Source organism: Strix uralensis, chromosome 18, assembly GCF_047716275.1.
Source record: "Strix uralensis isolate ZFMK-TIS-50842 chromosome 18, bStrUra1, whole genome shotgun sequence".
In the NCBI taxonomy this organism is placed as follows: Eukaryota; Metazoa; Chordata; class Aves; order Strigiformes; family Strigidae; genus Strix; species Strix uralensis.
This window is the reverse complement of record NC_133989.1, coordinates 8,107,501-8,125,827: the sequence shown is the minus strand read 5'-3', so window position 1 is coordinate 8,125,827 and position 18,327 is coordinate 8,107,501. Positions and strand designations below refer to the sequence as shown.

Here is an 18,327-nt window from a genome sequence, read left to right as displayed (position 1 = left end):
TTTTACACGTGCTGCATACAGGTATAAGAGGTCTGTGCAATTCCAACTGATTCAAGCAGAGCTGTTCACTTCTGAGTGAGTTATGCTAGGCAGAGTGGAAAAATGAGTATTTTATAGTAGTGTTATCCCATTTTATCTTTCAAACTAAGCATTTGCTTGCACCAATAAATACTTTCAAATTGCTTATAAAAATTGCTAGAGTTCGTACAGGGAAGGCTATAAAATAATTTAAGTGAAATCAGTTAGGTGGACACTTTCATAAACACAACCTCGTATTAGGCTGCTAAATACAAAGGTCACTTAGGGGTCTTCCCGTAGAAACTCATTCCCTGCCCGAGCTGCGGGACTGCGGTTTGCAGATCACCGGTGACACCGGCTATAACACAGCGGCTCTTGCTGGTGCTTCACAACAGAGCCTGATCTAACAGACTGATTTTAGAGGGATGCAAATTATTCCTATTAAACCCAACAGTTGCATTAGAAAGATACAAATACCAAAACAGAAAAAAAAAGTATCTAAGAAGTCAGTTCCACAGCAAACTCCGGCATTAGGCTGCAGAGTATTGCAAAATCGACCTTTAAGAGATACAAATATATCAATTATATGCAATATACACAATTATATGATACAGATTATAGCTGAACATATAGAAATTAACCCATCCTTTCAGTCCCAAAGCACTTTTAAACCCTCAGGGTGGGGGGGTTCCACAGTAGCTGTGCAAAAAATCCTGAAATGACTGAAGGGAGCAGGGGAAGTTCTCCACGTGCCTCGGGGAGCGAAACTCTTCCAGGCTCCAGTGTCACCTGCCCCTCCTCGGCCTGGCAGTTCGTTGGGCTCTCTGAAAGGGTGACAAACGCTGTGTGGTCGGACGGGACATAGATTTGGCTTGCTGTGAGGGTGCAGAAGCACCTGATGGAGATACCTGATTCCCCCCAACTCCAGGTGCCAGGGGGAATTAGGAGGGCAGAGGGTGCTGGAGCCCGACACGCTAACCCTGCGCTCCCGGGCGCGCTGGTAGTGCGGCGCTTCCCTCCCACAAAAGGGCCTCAGATGAAGCCCTGGGTTTCACCCGAACTTCACCAAACTTTGCGTTTACGTCCCACCACGCGGATTCCCCTTGCTGCTCCCACCACGGGGACAGCCGCCAGGGTGAGGGGTAGGATCGTGGAAGACGAAGGGCCCCGGTTCCCCCAGCCCCCAGCTCTCCGCCGGCATCTACCCCGAGGAAGCCGCGGGCGCCCACCAGCCGCTAGTGCGGCAAAACGGCGGGAGCGACGGCCGCGGCCCCCCGCAGCCAGCGCTATTGCCCGAAATCCCCGTTATTCTAGTGAAAACGCCCGTCTACCTGCCCTCCGGGGTGAGGCAGGGCGCGGGGCGCGGCCGCCCCGTCCGAGCTCCCCCCGCCCGCGGGGCCGCCCCGTCGCGCAGCGCCCTCCCGAGGGAGCCGGGCTCGGCGGGGTCTCGCGTGGCGGGGAGGGGAGGGGGGGCGCGGGGTGGTCTCGGGTGGGGGGGGTGTCGGTCGCGCGTGGGGTCGTGCCGGCGGGTGGTGGCGGGGGGCCCTGTCCCTTTAATAAAGGGCTCCGCCGCCCGTCTGCGCGGAGCGCGGCTCATCCTGTCACCGGGTCGCGGAGGAGGAGTTTGTTAATGTTCAGTTTGCTCAGTGGATCGATGTTTGCTGGCATCGCCTCGCCCTGCCTGTGTGTGTGTGTGTGTGTGTGTGTGTGTGCGCGCGCGCGTGTGTGTGCGTGTGTGCCTGTGCGAGTGTGTGTGTGTGTGTGTGTGTGTGTGTGCGTGCGTGTGTGTGCGTGTGTGTGTGTGTGTGTGTGAATACCAGATTTCCTTCCACCCAAAGCCGCCCTGTCCTCTCCCATATCACTCACTGCCTGGCATCTGACAGCACGGAACCTGCAGCGCTCCGCGCACACACACGCACGCACACACACACCACGCACACCCGGGCACCGCTCCGCCATACAGCTCTGCGAGGAGGAGGAGGAGAGGAGAGGAAAGGGAGGAAGCAGCCAGCCCCACAGTCTTTCCAGAGCTGCCTTTTTAATATATACATATCTATTTTGTTATTTATTTATTACCATTCTCTGGCACTGTGGGCGCCTTTCATTTGCTCCTGAGCTTGGATGTTTGAATCAAAGCAAAGCAAGTGTTGCAACAGTTAAAAAAAAAAAAAAAAAAAAAAAGCCAACAAAAAAAAAAAAAAAGAGCGAGAAAGAAAGAAACCTAGATCTCTAAAATAAAATAAAAACCAAACAGGTTCCTATCAGTGAAGTGGAAAGGAGGGGGGCAGGGGAGGCTTGAGGGGGGTGTTGGGGAAAGCAGCTCAGAGGCAGAGGCAGAGAAACACGACTCAGGAGCGTCTCAGGGCTCTCGGATCTGGGGACAGAAGTGAGATTGGAGAAAGTAGAGCGATGCCAAGGAGGAAACAGCAAGCACCCAAACGGGCTGCAGGTAAGGAGAAGCCATCCACTTACACAGCCTCTGTCTCTCCACTCCTTCCAATCCTACCCCCCATCTTTATTATTATTTAGGGTCACCCTTGCTTTTCCGGGCTGGATCTTTATTTATTTATCCCCCCTCCCCCTCCCTTTCCCTTCGTAACTCTATGGAGCCAGTTTCATTCCTTATTGCCAAGATCTTTACTCTGACATGGGCTGTCCCCTTCCACCCTCCCGCCGCTCCCACCGCGCTCGGTCCCCGCTGCCTCCTGCTCCGAGCTCCCATCCTGCCCTGGCTAAACTTTTCCCCCCAACTTTCTTCCACTCGGCTCCCCTTCTCCCCCGGCCCCTTTCCCTTACCGAACCGAAAGCAGCCTCCCATTTGCTTCCCGCTTTAGTCTTTTTTTTTTTTTTTTTTTTTTTTCCCCTTTCCTTTCTGATTTTCTTTCCCCCTCCTGGTGGTTTTTGTTTTTAAACCGTGTGTTTCGCGAAGTGGGTCGGTGTGTTTAATCTTTTATTTCGCCGTGTTTCTGGTGGCAATGCTGGCCGGGTGTGTGTGTGTGTGTGTGTGTGCGCGTTGTGTATGCCTGAAATAGTACAGGGACTGTCTCTGCTGATGAACCCGGTGGGGAAGTTCAGCCTTTGATCATCAGTGGTGAAAATTGCAACAGGAAATAAAATGAAACGTTCTGACTGTTAGAAGACAATCCACATTTTCAAATCAAATCCCTCTTTTGTTTTGTAGCTGAGTTTATATCTTTGCACATGCCAAGTGGTTTTGCAATTTTTCATTTTTTTTTAAAAGAAGAAAATAGTTTGCAACTTTGGAAGTGTTTTGTTTTGTCATTTGTAGGGTGTTCTTTTTCTTTTGGGGGCCAAGAAAAAGAAACAGATGAGTGGGCCTGTATAGTAAATCTTTTCAAAGAGTTTTCTTTCAGGCTGCTTAATTGCTTTTTATTTTTTTTTAATAGTGTGGTGGGGTTTTGTTTCTGGGAAGCGCAATATGGAAGTTCATTTTTCTTCTGCCAGACCCACCCACTGAAAAATCAGCTTTCCAGTTGATTGCCAGCTTTGATTTGACATTTGATTGATCACCTGTCATCTTGCTGCCTTTGATCTATTCATTCTTGATATATATCAATAAATCACTCACCATGGTAACCCAAGTGCCAATGACGTAAGGCTTGCCCTCTAGATTCTCTTAGCCAGACATGCACAATTATTATCTTGTTTGGCTTTTAATGTAGGCGGGTTTTTTCCCTTCTTTTTTTCTTTGTGTCCTTCATCAGATTAGTTCTTTAAAGAAAACTAATATTTTATGGTTTTAGTTTAAAAACGGTTTACTATTTTTCCTCCCCCTTCTGAATATTTTCTAGGTGTAACATATGTGGGACAAAATGTATGGGCAAGTTTAGTGGCATACTTGAATAAACTTTGAAAAGTAGTGCTTGGGATTCATTCAAAGGTAAATGTTATTTCAGAGAAACTGGGACATGCATAACTTTTATAAACTTACAAATTCTGCTGGATTCATATAGGTGTAGGACAATGGTATGCAGGCAGAGTCTTTTGGGACGTGACCAATGAGTGTACCTATTCAGGTTGCCAGTATGATTCCTGGCAAGCAAAGATGCCCTTTAACCATAAATAATAGTTAAGCTAGAAATGCATATATATATATATATATACACCTATTTGTAAGAACTCTCTGATGAGTTGCTATTACTGTTTTATTCACAAAGGGGTTATATCTGAATAAGACATTAACATTTTCAACTTGCAGGATAAATAGCTATCTTTTCATGGATGCTGATCATCACAGTGACAGTGCTAGAATTGCTCCTTTTTTCTCTCTGTCAGGAGTATGAGGCTTCATTTTATTTTCTTTTCAAAGTAGAATTTTCACTTGGAGTGTGTGTAGTATCTTTTTGTAGAAGGGACACCCTGTTCTTTTTTAGAAACATAGGCTCCAGGGTAAGTAAATTTTTGCGAGCAAAGCCCATTGCTGTTGTTTCCCGGGATTTCCCTGCTGAGAATACAGTAAGATATGCTTTCATTTAGAATGCTACAGTGTTTTTGAGAATCTTAATGATTAGGGAGAAATTTGAATGACCACAATTACATCTTTCCTTCCTTATTGTAAAATGTTCATTGCTCTTCAGTGGTGCATTTCTTTGATTATATTTGTCCTCAGATCAATGTTGTTTCAGGTGAGCAAAATGCTGCAAATGCAGTCCAGTTTCATCCAGCATAACTGATTTGGAGTAGGTTTATACATTTGCAATAGTTCTCCTGCTTTGAAGTTGTATTTGTGTGCTTGTGGGGGGTAGGGGGGGTTTCAAACAGCAGACGTGCCTGTTGTGTATAGTTCTTCAAACTGACTTTCATTTTCAGGGATAGCACTGAGGTTCTGGTTTGTATGGTGAAAAATACCTCAAAGTGACAGTAGACAGACTGTGCAATAAGAAATGAATCTCTCATCAAGGCTGATAGCAAAGCTCCTTATTCCTTTTATTTAAAGGAGTTAATACATTATATATTACTTAATTTTCACTTTTATTTATTTTTCGTTGTACAAGTTCAAAGGTATCAGTTGCACTGCATTTTGTCTTGATGGCAGCAGAGATATTGAAGAGAAGTTTGCAACTTTTAGCTTCTTTAGATAGTTCACCTCCAACAGAAGAAAAATGATAAGCGTTATGATTCTGGACATGCCTGCTTTTGTCATTGCTTAAAATTAAATACTATGCACAACTGTAAATAATTACTACCATGCACTGACTTTGAAAGCAGGTTTCTAGTTTGATTAATGAATAATGTAAAGGTTAGAGAGAACCAGCGAGTGAATCAGAAGTGAAGTCCTGCTGCTAGATGAAAATCTATCTAGAGAAATATACATGGCAATTTTGTCCTTTTCTATTATTAATTTTAAGCCTTGTATTCCTAAGAAATATATTACAGACCATTGTAATGAAACAAGGTAGTGTAATTGGATAAATGGGGCACTATTTATGTTTGATGATGGGGATTTTTGATCTCAGATTACACTTTTAAAGACACTTTATTTCACATCAACACTGAAACTATGTCAAATGCATTTTGATCTTTCCAGGGCCGAATCTTTTTTGAATCGTCATTCCTTTTTGAGCTCGACATTTCCATTTCGATAATTCTTGAAGCAGATAGTTACAGCTCTTTGTATCGGTGCCTGCTTTAGTATCATACTTCTGTTTACAATAAACAACCCATTTGTGTTGTAGCTTTCACCCAAGTGAATCAGAAAGGGCTTTACAAACTATGGGCCTAATTCTTCTCTTGCTCAGGTGCAAATCAAAAATAGCTTTACTAGCAGCATCAGTGCAGTTGCAATGAGTACTGTCTGCTCCTGCGAGTAAGAAGAGACTCAGGCCCAGAAAGTACTTCATTCTTCAATGAAATGCAGCCACCTCTGGGGTAGAAGTCTTGTAACGATTCCATAACAAATGGTAATATATTAACAGAAGGGTGGAAGAAGGGTGGGAGCAAAGCAGAATTGCTATTCAGTTTTTATTCCTAGGGGTATGAAATAGCTTTCAAACACAATTTCACTGGATTAAACTCTCCTTTCCCCTGCAGCTTGTTTAAATGTGCATATTTTATTTTGTGATCATGAATTGCTAGTTTGCTTTTTTAAAGCCTGCAAAGAGGAATCTGGACTTTACGCCTTTTCCGACTGCAATTTTGTATTTCTTCTTTTCTTTCTCTCTCAGCTCCAGTAGGCTAAGAACCAAAGCTTGGGAAAAGTACAGCAGAAACAGATATCAGTCGCATTTATTTTGTTTATTGGAGCTGTAGAATAACACAGTTTTGTTTTTGGAAGAGTCCTCATAGAGCAGTAAACAGAAGACGGTTAGCAGTCGGTACTTTAAAGCAGCAGTTTGCACCTTAGTAGTAAAAGGTTATTTAAAACAGAAACATATTTAGAAAGTGAAATTCTGCAGAGAGCAGCGTAAATGACCAGCTCGGTCCAGTATGTATATTTCTGTGATGAAAGGAAGCGATATATACATGTATTAATAGCCAAGAGCATTGTGGCTTTTCGAGTATTTTTTGTATCCTTTATTATAGGGGCAATAGAAGCAGGTTCAAGCAAGCAGTACTGAATGAAACTGTAGAAATGGCAGCACTGCTTTGTTTAAACATCCTCCAGAAAAGCAAGTGCACATCAAAACCACCTAAACAGCTCATGCCTCAGAACCTTTCAGTTACTGTGCACATCACGATGCTGACAGATGACAAAAAAGCCAAGGTGTTCACAAACAAGAGGAGCCTTTAAATCCTGGTTAATTAAATATATTCCAAAATAGGTACTTTTGCAACTAAAGAGGCACCAAAATTAGTCGCCATCTGCGTTAAATTCTGGAATCGGCTACTAAGCCCAAAGCTGCTATGTAATTTTTTCCCATGTCAAAACTCAGGCCTGAATGGGACAATTTGAAATCACGTTCAGTTTAGTTACTGTTTCCTTATTTCAATTTTACTCTCATATATCAAAGCACAGTATATTATCACTATATGAAGAGTGGGACTCACCAAGAGTTCAGCCCCTGTGACTGTGAAATAAAAGATATTTCCATCAGTAAATGACACAATTTTATAACACTTTTAAAAACATGTTCATTGTCAGAAATTCTTTTCCATAAATTCTCTCCCTTTTCTGTGCTCTCTAATTGAAAAGCCCATTTTCTTCAAAACGGCAGGATTTTGGTATTTCCTCCCGGAGCATTCTCCTCCTGATTTTTGCTCTCATTAGTAGCACCCACCTCAAGTAACTGTTTCCCCTAGAAGAGGTCCCTGGAGTTCCTCCGTAGCACAGGGCCAGGGTGAGCCTTTCTCCCGTCATTTTACTTCCCATCCCGATGAGGACATCACTCCCAGAGAGCAACTCCAGACTCGCGGAAAAAAAAAAGCTGTCAGTTGCTGTGGCTGCAATTCCCAACTTAGCAGCAGCAGAGGGAATGGAACTGTACTCTATCAATTACAGTTGGAACCAGAGGCTAAACACTTATTGTGTTAAGCTATTGTGCAGATCTTAAGAGCTCAAATGTAAAAAAAATATCATGTCAGCTAGTGGAGGGGAGAATAAGGCCTGGTTCTTCTACTGGATGACGTATTATTATCAAATGCGAAGTAAAATTATTCAAAATACATTTGATGCCTCTCGGGTTGAGACATATGCATACCATATTATGCCTTAAAAAAGGGGGATCCTACTGACTTTACTGCTAGAGTAAGCCTTTGGTTTTCCCTCTTCTCTGCAAAATGAAAATATTTGTGAAGTTTTACCTCTAAAGCGTGCTCATGCAAGCAGAGAGACATTTTCATCTGTCTCTGAATCTGATACAGGAGTCAATTGGAAACACATTACACTCTCAGCTGAAGTCTTACATTTCATTTGTGCAAGAGCAGTGATTTTTCATTACCTATTTAATTACAATAATTTACATGAGAGTGGGTCCAGTTCTGCAGCTCTTACTCAGCACTTTGCTTCAATGGGTAACTGGCCTGTTTAAAGACTGTCTATGTAAGACTGGGCCGTTTAGCTACAAAATTAAATATACATGTTTCTGTAGTAATGTTTTGCCTCTGAAAAGGGACCAGATTCTACCATTAAGCTTTAAATCTAGGAAGAGTTCTGCTTGTAGCTTGTGTTACTAATGGTTGGATGCTATTCTTTTCTAAAGTCTGTATGACTGAGATATTTTGCTTGTTCGGCTAACTTCACTTCTCAAGTATGTTTCCACTCTCTGTGTTAATTATCGAACACTGTTTCTTGGTACCGGTAGATGATACGATCTTTTAAAGAACCCTTTTTTAATGTGCAGTGTTAACGTTGTGCACTGTTGTGCACATGAGCAGCAGCTCTCAAGTAAATGCATGAAGACGCTTTTGCAGATCGGAAGCCTAAAAGTTCTGTGTAGTTTTAGGGACTAAAATCAGTTCTTTCTCATTAAGGTGAGCTCTCACTGGAGGCTGTTGGATCTTGGCACCGAGTCTTTTTTACCATGTTATAATAACGGCTTCTGCAACTCAGAAATACCTTGACAGCGAACCGTGTATTTTTTAAGGTTTCAAGGAGAAACGCATCATAGAAGCACACTGTTTCCCATTAGATTTACACATCCCTCTTTAACTGTTGCTGGCTTTTCATCCGTTACCTTGTGAGGCTTTTCAGGCAAAAAGAAGTGGAAAAACTGGTCTTATGATCTAAGTGTTGCATTAAGTGTTTCATTTAGAAAAATGAAGAGAATCTTTGTTTCCCTAAAAGAAATGTTTTCCCCCTTTGCCTTAGGAAAGAGAAAGTCACAACAATAGCTTCAAAATGACAGGGTTCGATTGTGAAAAATACATAGTTTATAACGTGCAGTGCCTGATGGTCCCAGGTATTGGTACAATTCCACAGTTAAATAGAACAAACAGTCTTAAATGTATTGGAAACAGATCCTCTTCAGGTATGCACACATACATACCTGCAAAAAGGAGAGACGAGCGCCTGCCTGGGAGAGGGATGCACCGTTCTTATTGACAGAACTGGAAAGCTCAGTTGTTTAGAGCAGTTTTTGATTATTCCACAAATATTTGGCCAAATGTTAAAACTCATGTGATGTTAGGAGTTGTGTCCACCGAACATCTTTTGTTAGTGTTTATTTTCTGTAAACCTCCAGCTCCTGGAGTCTGGTGATTATGCAAATGCCCAATATGCATTTTAAAAGGAAAATTTATTTTAAACTCCTTGCTATGGAGAACTAAAGACCTTGAAAACATGCAGCCTAGAAGTTCTTATGCCAAGAGAAAAATGTGATGATCCTCAAAGTGACTGGTTTTAACATCTCATAATTTTCAGCTAGTCTCATGATTTTTTAGGTTGTACTTTGTGATTTTTGAATAAACAAGATTGGCAATATTGCTTTTGTCTGATTCTGATGATGAACTGGTGTATGTGTCTGTATATATAATTATACACACACACATAATACCAGTAAACAAAATACATAGCATAATGATGGAGTGGAGTTACGTGAATAGTAGCTCTGAATTTGTATTGCTATAAACAAAGCAGTTTTGAGAGATCAGACCATCGGTTCTCGAGGAGTGGCTTTCAATTGAAGTTTTGTGCAGAATGTTTTTAGTGGCAATTAAATCTAGAAAGTTAATAGCCAGTAACTGTTCTTTAAAGTCTAAACACTTGCAAGACCTATGAGGAATGCACAGCCTACCTTTTTTTCAGATATAATCAGGCTCAACATTATTGAAAAAAAATTTACAACTAGCAACATTAATGCTGTATTTTTATTGTACTAAAGCAAATGAGATGCTGACTTCTTTCTTTCATCTCCATGGCTTGTTTCTATTATAGCTATATCTTATTCCTTTCTGTGTCTTTTCTCCCTGTGTTTGGTAAACTGCTATCGTCTAATGATACTGAGGCTCATTAAAGTTACTCACGATGCTAAAGAGACTATGGGAAGCATCCTTGGCTCTAGATGGCTATAGAAAAGCAAAACTACTGAGTGTATGGGGAAAAGTAATCCAGATCAACCCTTCCATTCCCATTTTAGGAAACCCTTAAAATTGGTAGGTCAAACAAGAAGAAAAAACTTGCAGGAAGGACTGTGTACTGGGAAGAACAGGCCATTTTTAATACACATCCCTACCTGACAAAGATAAAAAGCAATAAAGTTTTAAGGGGCTTTCTGGCTCTTCCGGCATCTCTCTCAAAAGACTCATTTAATTGAAAAGCCTGTTGTGCTTGTTTTTATGCATATAAAAGAGAAAAGGGGCAATTTTGCACAAGGCCTAATATTCCAGCACAATATAATCAGAACTCTTTCTGGTTGCTTTTTAAGTCTCTCTGTTCATATAAAATTAAGACCCACTTATCTTAAATTGTAGTAAATCTCATTCAATATTGCTTTCATAACTTAAAAAATGCTGTTACATATTCCCAAAGCAACTTTGCTGAAGTGATATTTGGTCTGTTTATGTGGAGTCAGTGCAGAATTTCTATTGAAATAGGAGCAGCACATGGTTCTTGTTTTTAATGAAAATAATTAAATTCTCTGGAATACCTTGATAGCAAAGATTTTTTCTAGTGAAACTCTGCTTAGAGGAGATTGGAATGAAAATCTGCACATTGGTGCAGTTTGGTATGTGCAGACAACAAGCCTGTTTCTATCACTCACCCTCCACTTGGACAGAAGGAATTTTTTTTTGGTAGAAAGATTTTACTCTGAATTTTCCATATATAAATAATTTTGTGTGAATTACACTGGGAATCACCACCACAATTCATAAGGCCTGCAATTTTCTTTGTATGTATAGGAAGAATTCATTTACTTCCTGCAGCGTGAGTGGACTTCACGGAAAAAAGCTGGATCTTTTCACGATGTACAATTTTGTATTGAAGAAACATAACCTTATGCTAGCTGGTATATTGGTCTACCAAAATTAATTTTTTTATGTGTTTTTCAGCCATGTCATAACATTTATAAGCCCAGTACAAGTAGCATTAAATTAGCATGTGAAAGGAGAAGGAAGCTAAGTAGTTATATTGATCATCTGTAGCATTAAATCCTAAAAAAAATTAAAAGCTTTCTAGTGCTTTTGATTAGCTGCATGGTTCCTGCTCATATATGTGTGCTTTGTTAGGAAACGGAGTAATATTTCTTCACACTTAGCACCTTTCTTCCAAGGATTTCTTACTAATGCTATGTACTCCTCAGAATAACCCTGGTGAAGTAGAACATTTTTTCCCCATTTTACAGAAAGGCAAATTGAAGCCAGGAGGTATTAGCTGATTTGCTCAAGGTCAAACAGCATTTGCTCCTAATTCCCTGCTCTAGGTACTAGATCACATTTCTATCGTCGGCGCACTTCCAGGAGTGAAAGCTGGGCTGGAGGCTGAAGGCATCCACATGCCTGCTGCTGGGGTGAGAAGAGGGAGCAGCCCAGCTGGGGCACCAGGGAAGTGGCCGTGGAGAGGAGCTGGAAAAGCAGTTTCATCCCTTCCATGCAACTCCCCATGGTGGAGGAGGCAGCACTTTGCTGGTGTCCAGGAGCTCCCAAAAGTGGGAGGACTCAGAGAAAGCAGAGCTCTGTTAACTCTATTAACAAGCCGAGGGAGCTTTACTAGGCAATAGTTTTAGGCAGAATAATTTAAGTCTTTTACTATCCCTAAATTATCCTCAGATGCATTTTTGGTCAGTGATAAGTTTCAGGACCACAGAATTTGGTTACGGTTACTTTTCCCCCTATATACTGTTCTACATTTCTTTGTCAGACCTGGGATCTAGCTTCATACTTCTGACAGTGTATAATGCATTGCCCCAAGAAATAAGAAAAACCTGGTCTAATTGCAACTAAACAGGACATACACATTTTTCCTCCACCCAGACTGCCAGAGGCAGTTGGAAATCTCTGGTAATAGAGTTTGAGGCTCTGATTTTTGTAAGTCAGCTTCTAATGTTAAGGGTCTAAATCCTTACATGGGCATCTAAAGAGAAACCTGAATTTTCAAAAGCTTTTAGCACCAAGCAGTTCCCATGGACCTTCCTCAGTTCCCTCTCTTGTGTAAACTGGAATTGTTAAACCTCGATCAAGGGCAGTGTTGTTTTTCTAAAGTGGGGATGTATGTATTACCTATAGAAGAAATATGATGCAAGTAATAGCCAATGGATTCATTAAGGATTGTTTATGTTTATTTTCACACCATATTACCTTTCAGGAATGGTCGTTTCAGCCATTATATTGACAGGAACTCAGAATAAATCTTAGGTAATATGGGGCTAATCTGCCATACCTGGGAGACCACCTGCTACCCTCTCGAACAGAGGCCAGATCGTTCGGTGCTGAATCACCAGGTAGGGCTTTCTTCTCTGGAGCTGGGGACTTGGGAAGCTCTCCCATGGCTCCTTTTCATGTGGAAATTAATGCTTGCCTCTATTTCTGAATAGTGGGTTATTAGAGTTCGTATGCAAATTCCCAGGATGGGAATTTGTCTCTGTTTGATAATTGATACAATAATATATATTTTTAGTGGTCCAAAGTCCTTGAGCTTGAGCCTTGTATATGTAATTTATGTTTATTTCTTACTGTTATTAACTGTAATTTAGTTGTTGGTGCCTTTCATTGCCTTAGATTGAAGGGAGTGCCTCTATCCCATTGCCCCTTCATAAACAATGCCCTTTTAGGGTTCCTTATGCTGTATCCTTGCCCAGACATTTCCTAGCCTGTCAAATACTGTCATTTTATTCCTTACAGATCATTCACAGTACGTCTCCTGTTGCACACACAAATAAGGAACAAATGCAATCAGGATGCATCATCGTTTAGCATAACAAATAAAAGCCGATCTGTGCAGATTTCCCTTAAAGCGTCTCTTAATATGTATTGTCAAAATGTCTGAAGATGTCTTTTACTCATAAGCGTTTAATTATTTGTGACAATTAAACTAATATTCAGAGCAGGAAAAAAATTAGGGTATTAAATATTTTCTCTTGTCAAAAGCTAACAAAATGTCACCTGACATAGCAAACTCCTTAAATTTTGTATTTCAAACATACCTGATAACTGAAAAAGCACTTGAACAAAATTACGGGGCCCCATTGCACAGTCCTGGATTTTGTATTGAATTTGAAGAAATTGCATTTTTAAAACTAGACCAGAATTTAAGGACACATCATTAAAGCATGTATCAGTAATCAGCAGCTGAATACTTGATGATTAAAGAGGAGTTTCTATCAGTTTTTAAGTCTGTGCTGAAATTTACAGCCAAGGGCCCCTCTCACAATCAGGGACTCAGACCTGAGTTTTGTAGCTTCGGCTGGTTATTGTTTTACTTGTGCATGAGAAAAAAACAGCTCAAATAACACAGAGCAAGTCATCAACCTTTTCTGTGTTCGGAATTATAGATTTATTTTGTTGGTTTTGTCTGATGATCCCTCTAGCTGGATGGATTGTTTGAACTGGAGAGGCAACATGCTGTGGATGGGGCAGAACAAGTCACCAACAGTGCTGCTCAGGGCTCAGCGCCTTCACCTGCCTGGCAGCCCTTTAATGTGGTAAAAGTTCAGCTATGTGATAACGAAAAGGGGGGAAAACCAGGGAAGATCTTGAAAAGAACAGAAAACCAGCAGAGGCCTTAAGAGCCGTGTTGTATGGATGCTAGAGTCCTGCATAGCCCAGGCATGGCAACAATAACATCTGTATAATGAGCTCAACAGTTCCTATAGTCCAGATTGTTCGGGGTTTTCTATTGAGAGGTTTGATTTCTACTGGTTCTAATGTTTCCAGTTCTGAGCTGCTCAGAGCAACCATTTCCATTATCAAAATCTGTGTTTCCTTAAAATGTTCTTCCTGTAATTTACGGTAGGATGTTATTTGGCAAAAAATTAAGAGACGTACATCAGGGTTTATTTCAAAGCTGTGGGACCACTGTGCTTTCTGGCAGTGACGTGAACATTTTTCAGAGATATCTTCTGCTTTCGCTGAGAAAATCCACCCAAATTTGTCTGACTTATGAAGTCTAAAAGTTGCTGTTGCCAAAGAATTTTTAGAAGGTGACACAGCATTCTCCGACGTGCCATCTCCACCACGCATGCTCTGTTCTCAGTTTCTCTTTTTCAATTACATTCCCTTAAAATATGTTTTAGCTGAGGATAAGTAGGACAATTGCTTTCCCTGCTGCAGGGGCAGTGATGGGTCTGAGTAGTCAAAGGAGAATGAGGAAATGGTCTGTATTGGCCCTGAGATGGGAAGCGGGGAAATTTAGGAAGCAGACCATGGGTAAGGACAGGAGCAGAGAGTGTAAAATTATCAAATATCTGTAGAAACTGGTGGTAAAAATGTATACTTTACTCTATTGCCTGGTCAGTGTAGAGCATGATATTCAGCATTAGCTCTTTGCAGTGAATGCATCCAACAGTTTCTGACTAGATTAAGACCTGGGTGGAAATAAGTGTGGTTCCACATGTGCAGTTCCTAGCTTCCTCAGCTTGCTTTTTCAAAAGCCTGGCTGGGCCCTGGCTTCATGGCAGGCAGGGGATGGATGTATGCAGGAAATTAATCTGCCTCAGCTGGGAAAACAGGTACCATCTGTAGGGCCGCTGCTGTGGGAGTGCAAAGCGTGAGGAGCCTCCAGGCTGCGGAGGGGCCCAGCCTCTGAGGTGGGCGCTCAGACCCAGAGGACCTTCTTCTGTGTGGAAAAAGTAGAAAACTTCGCTTAAAATTTGCCCCCTCATCTGTTAAATGGCAGTGGCGACGTCCTGTCCCGGAGGCATTGTGCAGGCAATTCAGGAGCAGTCGCGAGGCTGGTGTGAAACACCACTGAAATGAGGAAAATCCGAATTTTCTGCTAGGAGCCTGGAGGAGACGCGGGCAGCAAGGCTTGGGGCCACACCTTGGCTGGCAAGAATTAAACAGATGTATGGAAGAGTTCAGGCAGCACACTGAGAGGTTTGTGGAAGCCATATAGGATGTATAATAATATACATATAGGGCAGTTGCGAGATGTCAGTGTGTTGAGCTGCAGGAGCTGCCTGGTCAGCAGGCTGGGGTGGCGTGGGCCTGAGGGAGCACAGGTAGGCCGGAACAAAGCGTGGAAATTACTGTCAGTTAAGTGGCTGTTGTACAAAAGCAAGCAGCTCAGAGAAAATACAAAGACTAATGCCAGGAGTTTCAACCACAGATATCTGTTTAGATAAAAAGGGCCTGTTAGTCTGAGATCTCTTCTCATGCCGCAACATGCAAATTGCAAAGGGCTGATCCCTGTGTCGCTGTGTGAGTAACTGCCATTTACTTCAGCAGGCGCTGGGCCCTTGCGGCTCCGACTTTGGTTTTACTTGGGGCAGGGGTTTTTATTTTATTTTATTTGCTGCCCTGTGGGAGATTTTTCACAGAAATCAAATATTTCTGTCTGGAAATCAGGGACAAAACTTGAACCGGGATCAGCGAGAATGGAGCAGGTTGCCTTCAGGATATTGTACAGTTTTTTGTCACCTCCAAAATTTGTACATTAAATAACTAAAATCCTGGGAATGTTAATCTAGAAAACAGTCACCCTTGCATTACTCTTTTGCTGTTTCTGTGAATTTATTAGAGATTTTATAAACTTGTGATGTGGGTTAAATAGACTTAAATCATTCAGAGAAATGTTTGTGGAGGGGGCAGAGCTATGTTATGATGCCATCAACATCTGAGTTTCCACTTGTTTGGATTAGGGGCATTTTACCATAATCATTCCCAAACATCTCTGCTAAAATCCCTTCTTTCGTTTTTTATCACCTTGAAGGTATAGCCAGGCAGGTTTTCAATTTGTGTGTGTGTGTGTGTGTTAGGCTAAAGTGCTGAAATTTGTTGTTAGAACGAGTATACAAACAGTCTCATTTTTATATTTGTCCTCTTTTGTTATAATTGTTTGGAAACATTTTGATTCAGTTAAAATACACTATTTTCAATATACAAACTACATACAAGGGAACAAGGGAGTGATTATGAGTTTCTCCAAGGAAATAAGCATGTCTTAGCCATCATCCTACAACTGGGGAAGTTCTAATACATGACATCTATATAATTTAACCTAATAATTTTTTTTTTACAGTGATGTAATGGGGAGAGTGACCTGGACTTTGTAAAAGTTCCCCTACTTACTACAGATTCCCAAGGGCAATGTAACATTCTAGACAGTGTTTTATATGCCCTGATTAAAATGTAACATATTTTTGCATTTCCTGTGCAGTGACCTGTTAGTGCTCATAGACAGAACACTTAAAGAACAGTTACAAGGAGACATTTCCAAATGTGCCTAATGTGCGCGAGTTTTTATAACATTCTTATTTCATTTGAAATTGCAGCTACAGCAGGAACCATTCAGACGGCGCATTGATTTAACTTTTTAATCCACTGTTTTGCTATGTCAAGTAAAATAAATGTTTGTTTTTAGCTCCGTTTTTTTGCATTGCTAAAACTCGTAACTACTTGCTTTAAGCTTGGGATTCTAAAGGGAGCTACATTATCTGAGATTTAAAGCTTGCTTTTTGTAGCTGCTTTCTCACAACTCCCCCAAGAAAAAAAAAAATACAAAAGTACAACTTTAGCAAAAAGGGCTTTTATATCTCTATCAATTATAGAAACACCAGCTGCAGTAGATTACAAATGTGTTTGGCTGATTGTGATGTTGTGTGGGGAAAACTGTCACAAGGAGCTGGATTCTGTTCTCCCCGACACCACCGGGATGTTGCACAGCTCCCCGGGCTGCAGCCGGCACTTCTGTCAAAGCTGCAGTGGGCAAGAGCAGGATCTGGCTCTGAGATTGCCAAATTGCATCCTGCCAAATCTAGCTCTGTACTTGTGCACACGTCCTGGCGCTAGGAAAAAATATGGAGCTGTTGAATGTGAACACAAGTGCTAACCGTGTGTCATTGTGTCTGCATGTGTTTTTCTGTGAGCTGAAGCAAAAGCCACACCAATATGTCTGCAATCTGGATCAGAAACCTCTGGGGAGAATCATTCCACTTATTGTTGTTCTTGTTTTTGATATCCAAGATATTTGTTTACTTTTACTTTCTTGAAGAACAAAGCAGGGGGAAAAGGCACCACAGAACGAAAATTATTTGACCAGCTCATAAAGGTAAAGTAGCTGGAAGTCATGAAGAAAGAAATATGATAGCAAGACAGCAATGCAAGATGGGCAATTTAGCATTTTTGGTGGTGTTGAGCTCAGGAGAAATTAATGTATCAAAGTGTGTGTGGGTCATATCACTCCACTAATATCCTGGGGTAAAAGGGTAACAACATAAGGGCTTTCAGTTAGTTGTGTCTTGGTTACCATTTCATTCACCTTACTGTGCTTTGGGTGTCTCTGAGAGGAGGTGGTTGGGCCCTGGTTTATTTTAACAAAGAGAAACTGACATAGCAAAGTTCTGTGTATACTTTAAAGAGAAAATGCAATTTTCTATTTTCATTTAATCCCAGGAATGTTGGCATTTTCCAGGCTGTCAAACAAATGAGTGCACTGGAGGACAGTTAGATGTGTCTGTCTAGTTCATCTATCTAATCTAGCTCATTTATAATGTGCCCATCACCATGGTGTCTAGGCCAAAAGTATCTGCCCTGATTTTGCTTTTTGTCTTTATTGGCTGTGGTAACTTAATTGAGTCCTAAGAGCTTTCAGATTCATCTGCGAAAATAATAACAAAAACATTATTAGAATAATGATTCGGTTTTGTACTCTTACTCAGAATTTCCCCTTTCTCTTTTGAGTGTTTTTGGCTAGTTGATTATTGTTGCCTTATCTAGAAGAGGTTATATTTTAGAGGTGTTGTATTAAATTGGAGTTTTACCTGAGTCATCAGTGACTCAAAACTTCATTTGGCTTCTAAAGTGAATTCACTCATGTCCTCTAACTTCCTTCTGCTTTTCTCTGCAGAAGCTGACTTCATTTAATAAACCACCCAGTTTAGCAGCTGCATCTGTTCTGTGACCCTTTGCCATATAAAACATAGGTAAAGGCAATAAAAAGTAATAGAAATTGTGGCTTCAAAAATTATATCTTCATTTGGAAGCCCTGGTTTCTGTTAAATTTAATTACTCCTCTCTTTGCCAATTAGGTAAAAATGCATCGTAAGACATAAGTGAGCAGTTTTTCAAAAGCAGAGGCCCGAAGTCCGTGCTAAGGGGAAAAAAACTCCTGCTGTTGATTTGCTGTATCTGTGCACGTGGTTATCACGATCTGCATGCACACATGGAGACAATGTGCTGCACTGGGGCACCATGGTGCTGCCAGCATGCACTGTCATCCCGTCAGTGTGAGTGGTCACGGTAATTTTAGAAACATGT

The 18,327-nt window shown here is 41.3% G+C and overlaps 1 protein-coding gene across 4 annotated transcripts in view; it reads left to right on the top strand.

Annotated features, from left to right (window-relative positions):
- Positions 1-1,707: 1,707 nt before the first annotated feature.
- Positions 1,708-18,327, top strand: part of TSHZ2 (teashirt zinc finger homeobox 2) — a 233,514-nt gene continuing 216,894 nt past the window's right edge. For all 4 annotated transcript variants that reach the window (XM_074888191.1, XM_074888188.1, XM_074888189.1 and 1 more), the window contains exon 1: positions 1,708-2,467. In XM_074888191.1, coding sequence (XP_074744292.1) covers positions 2,428-2,467 — 40 coding nt within the window. In that variant the 5' untranslated portion in view covers positions 1,708-2,427. The remainder of the gene's footprint in view (positions 2,468-18,327) is intronic.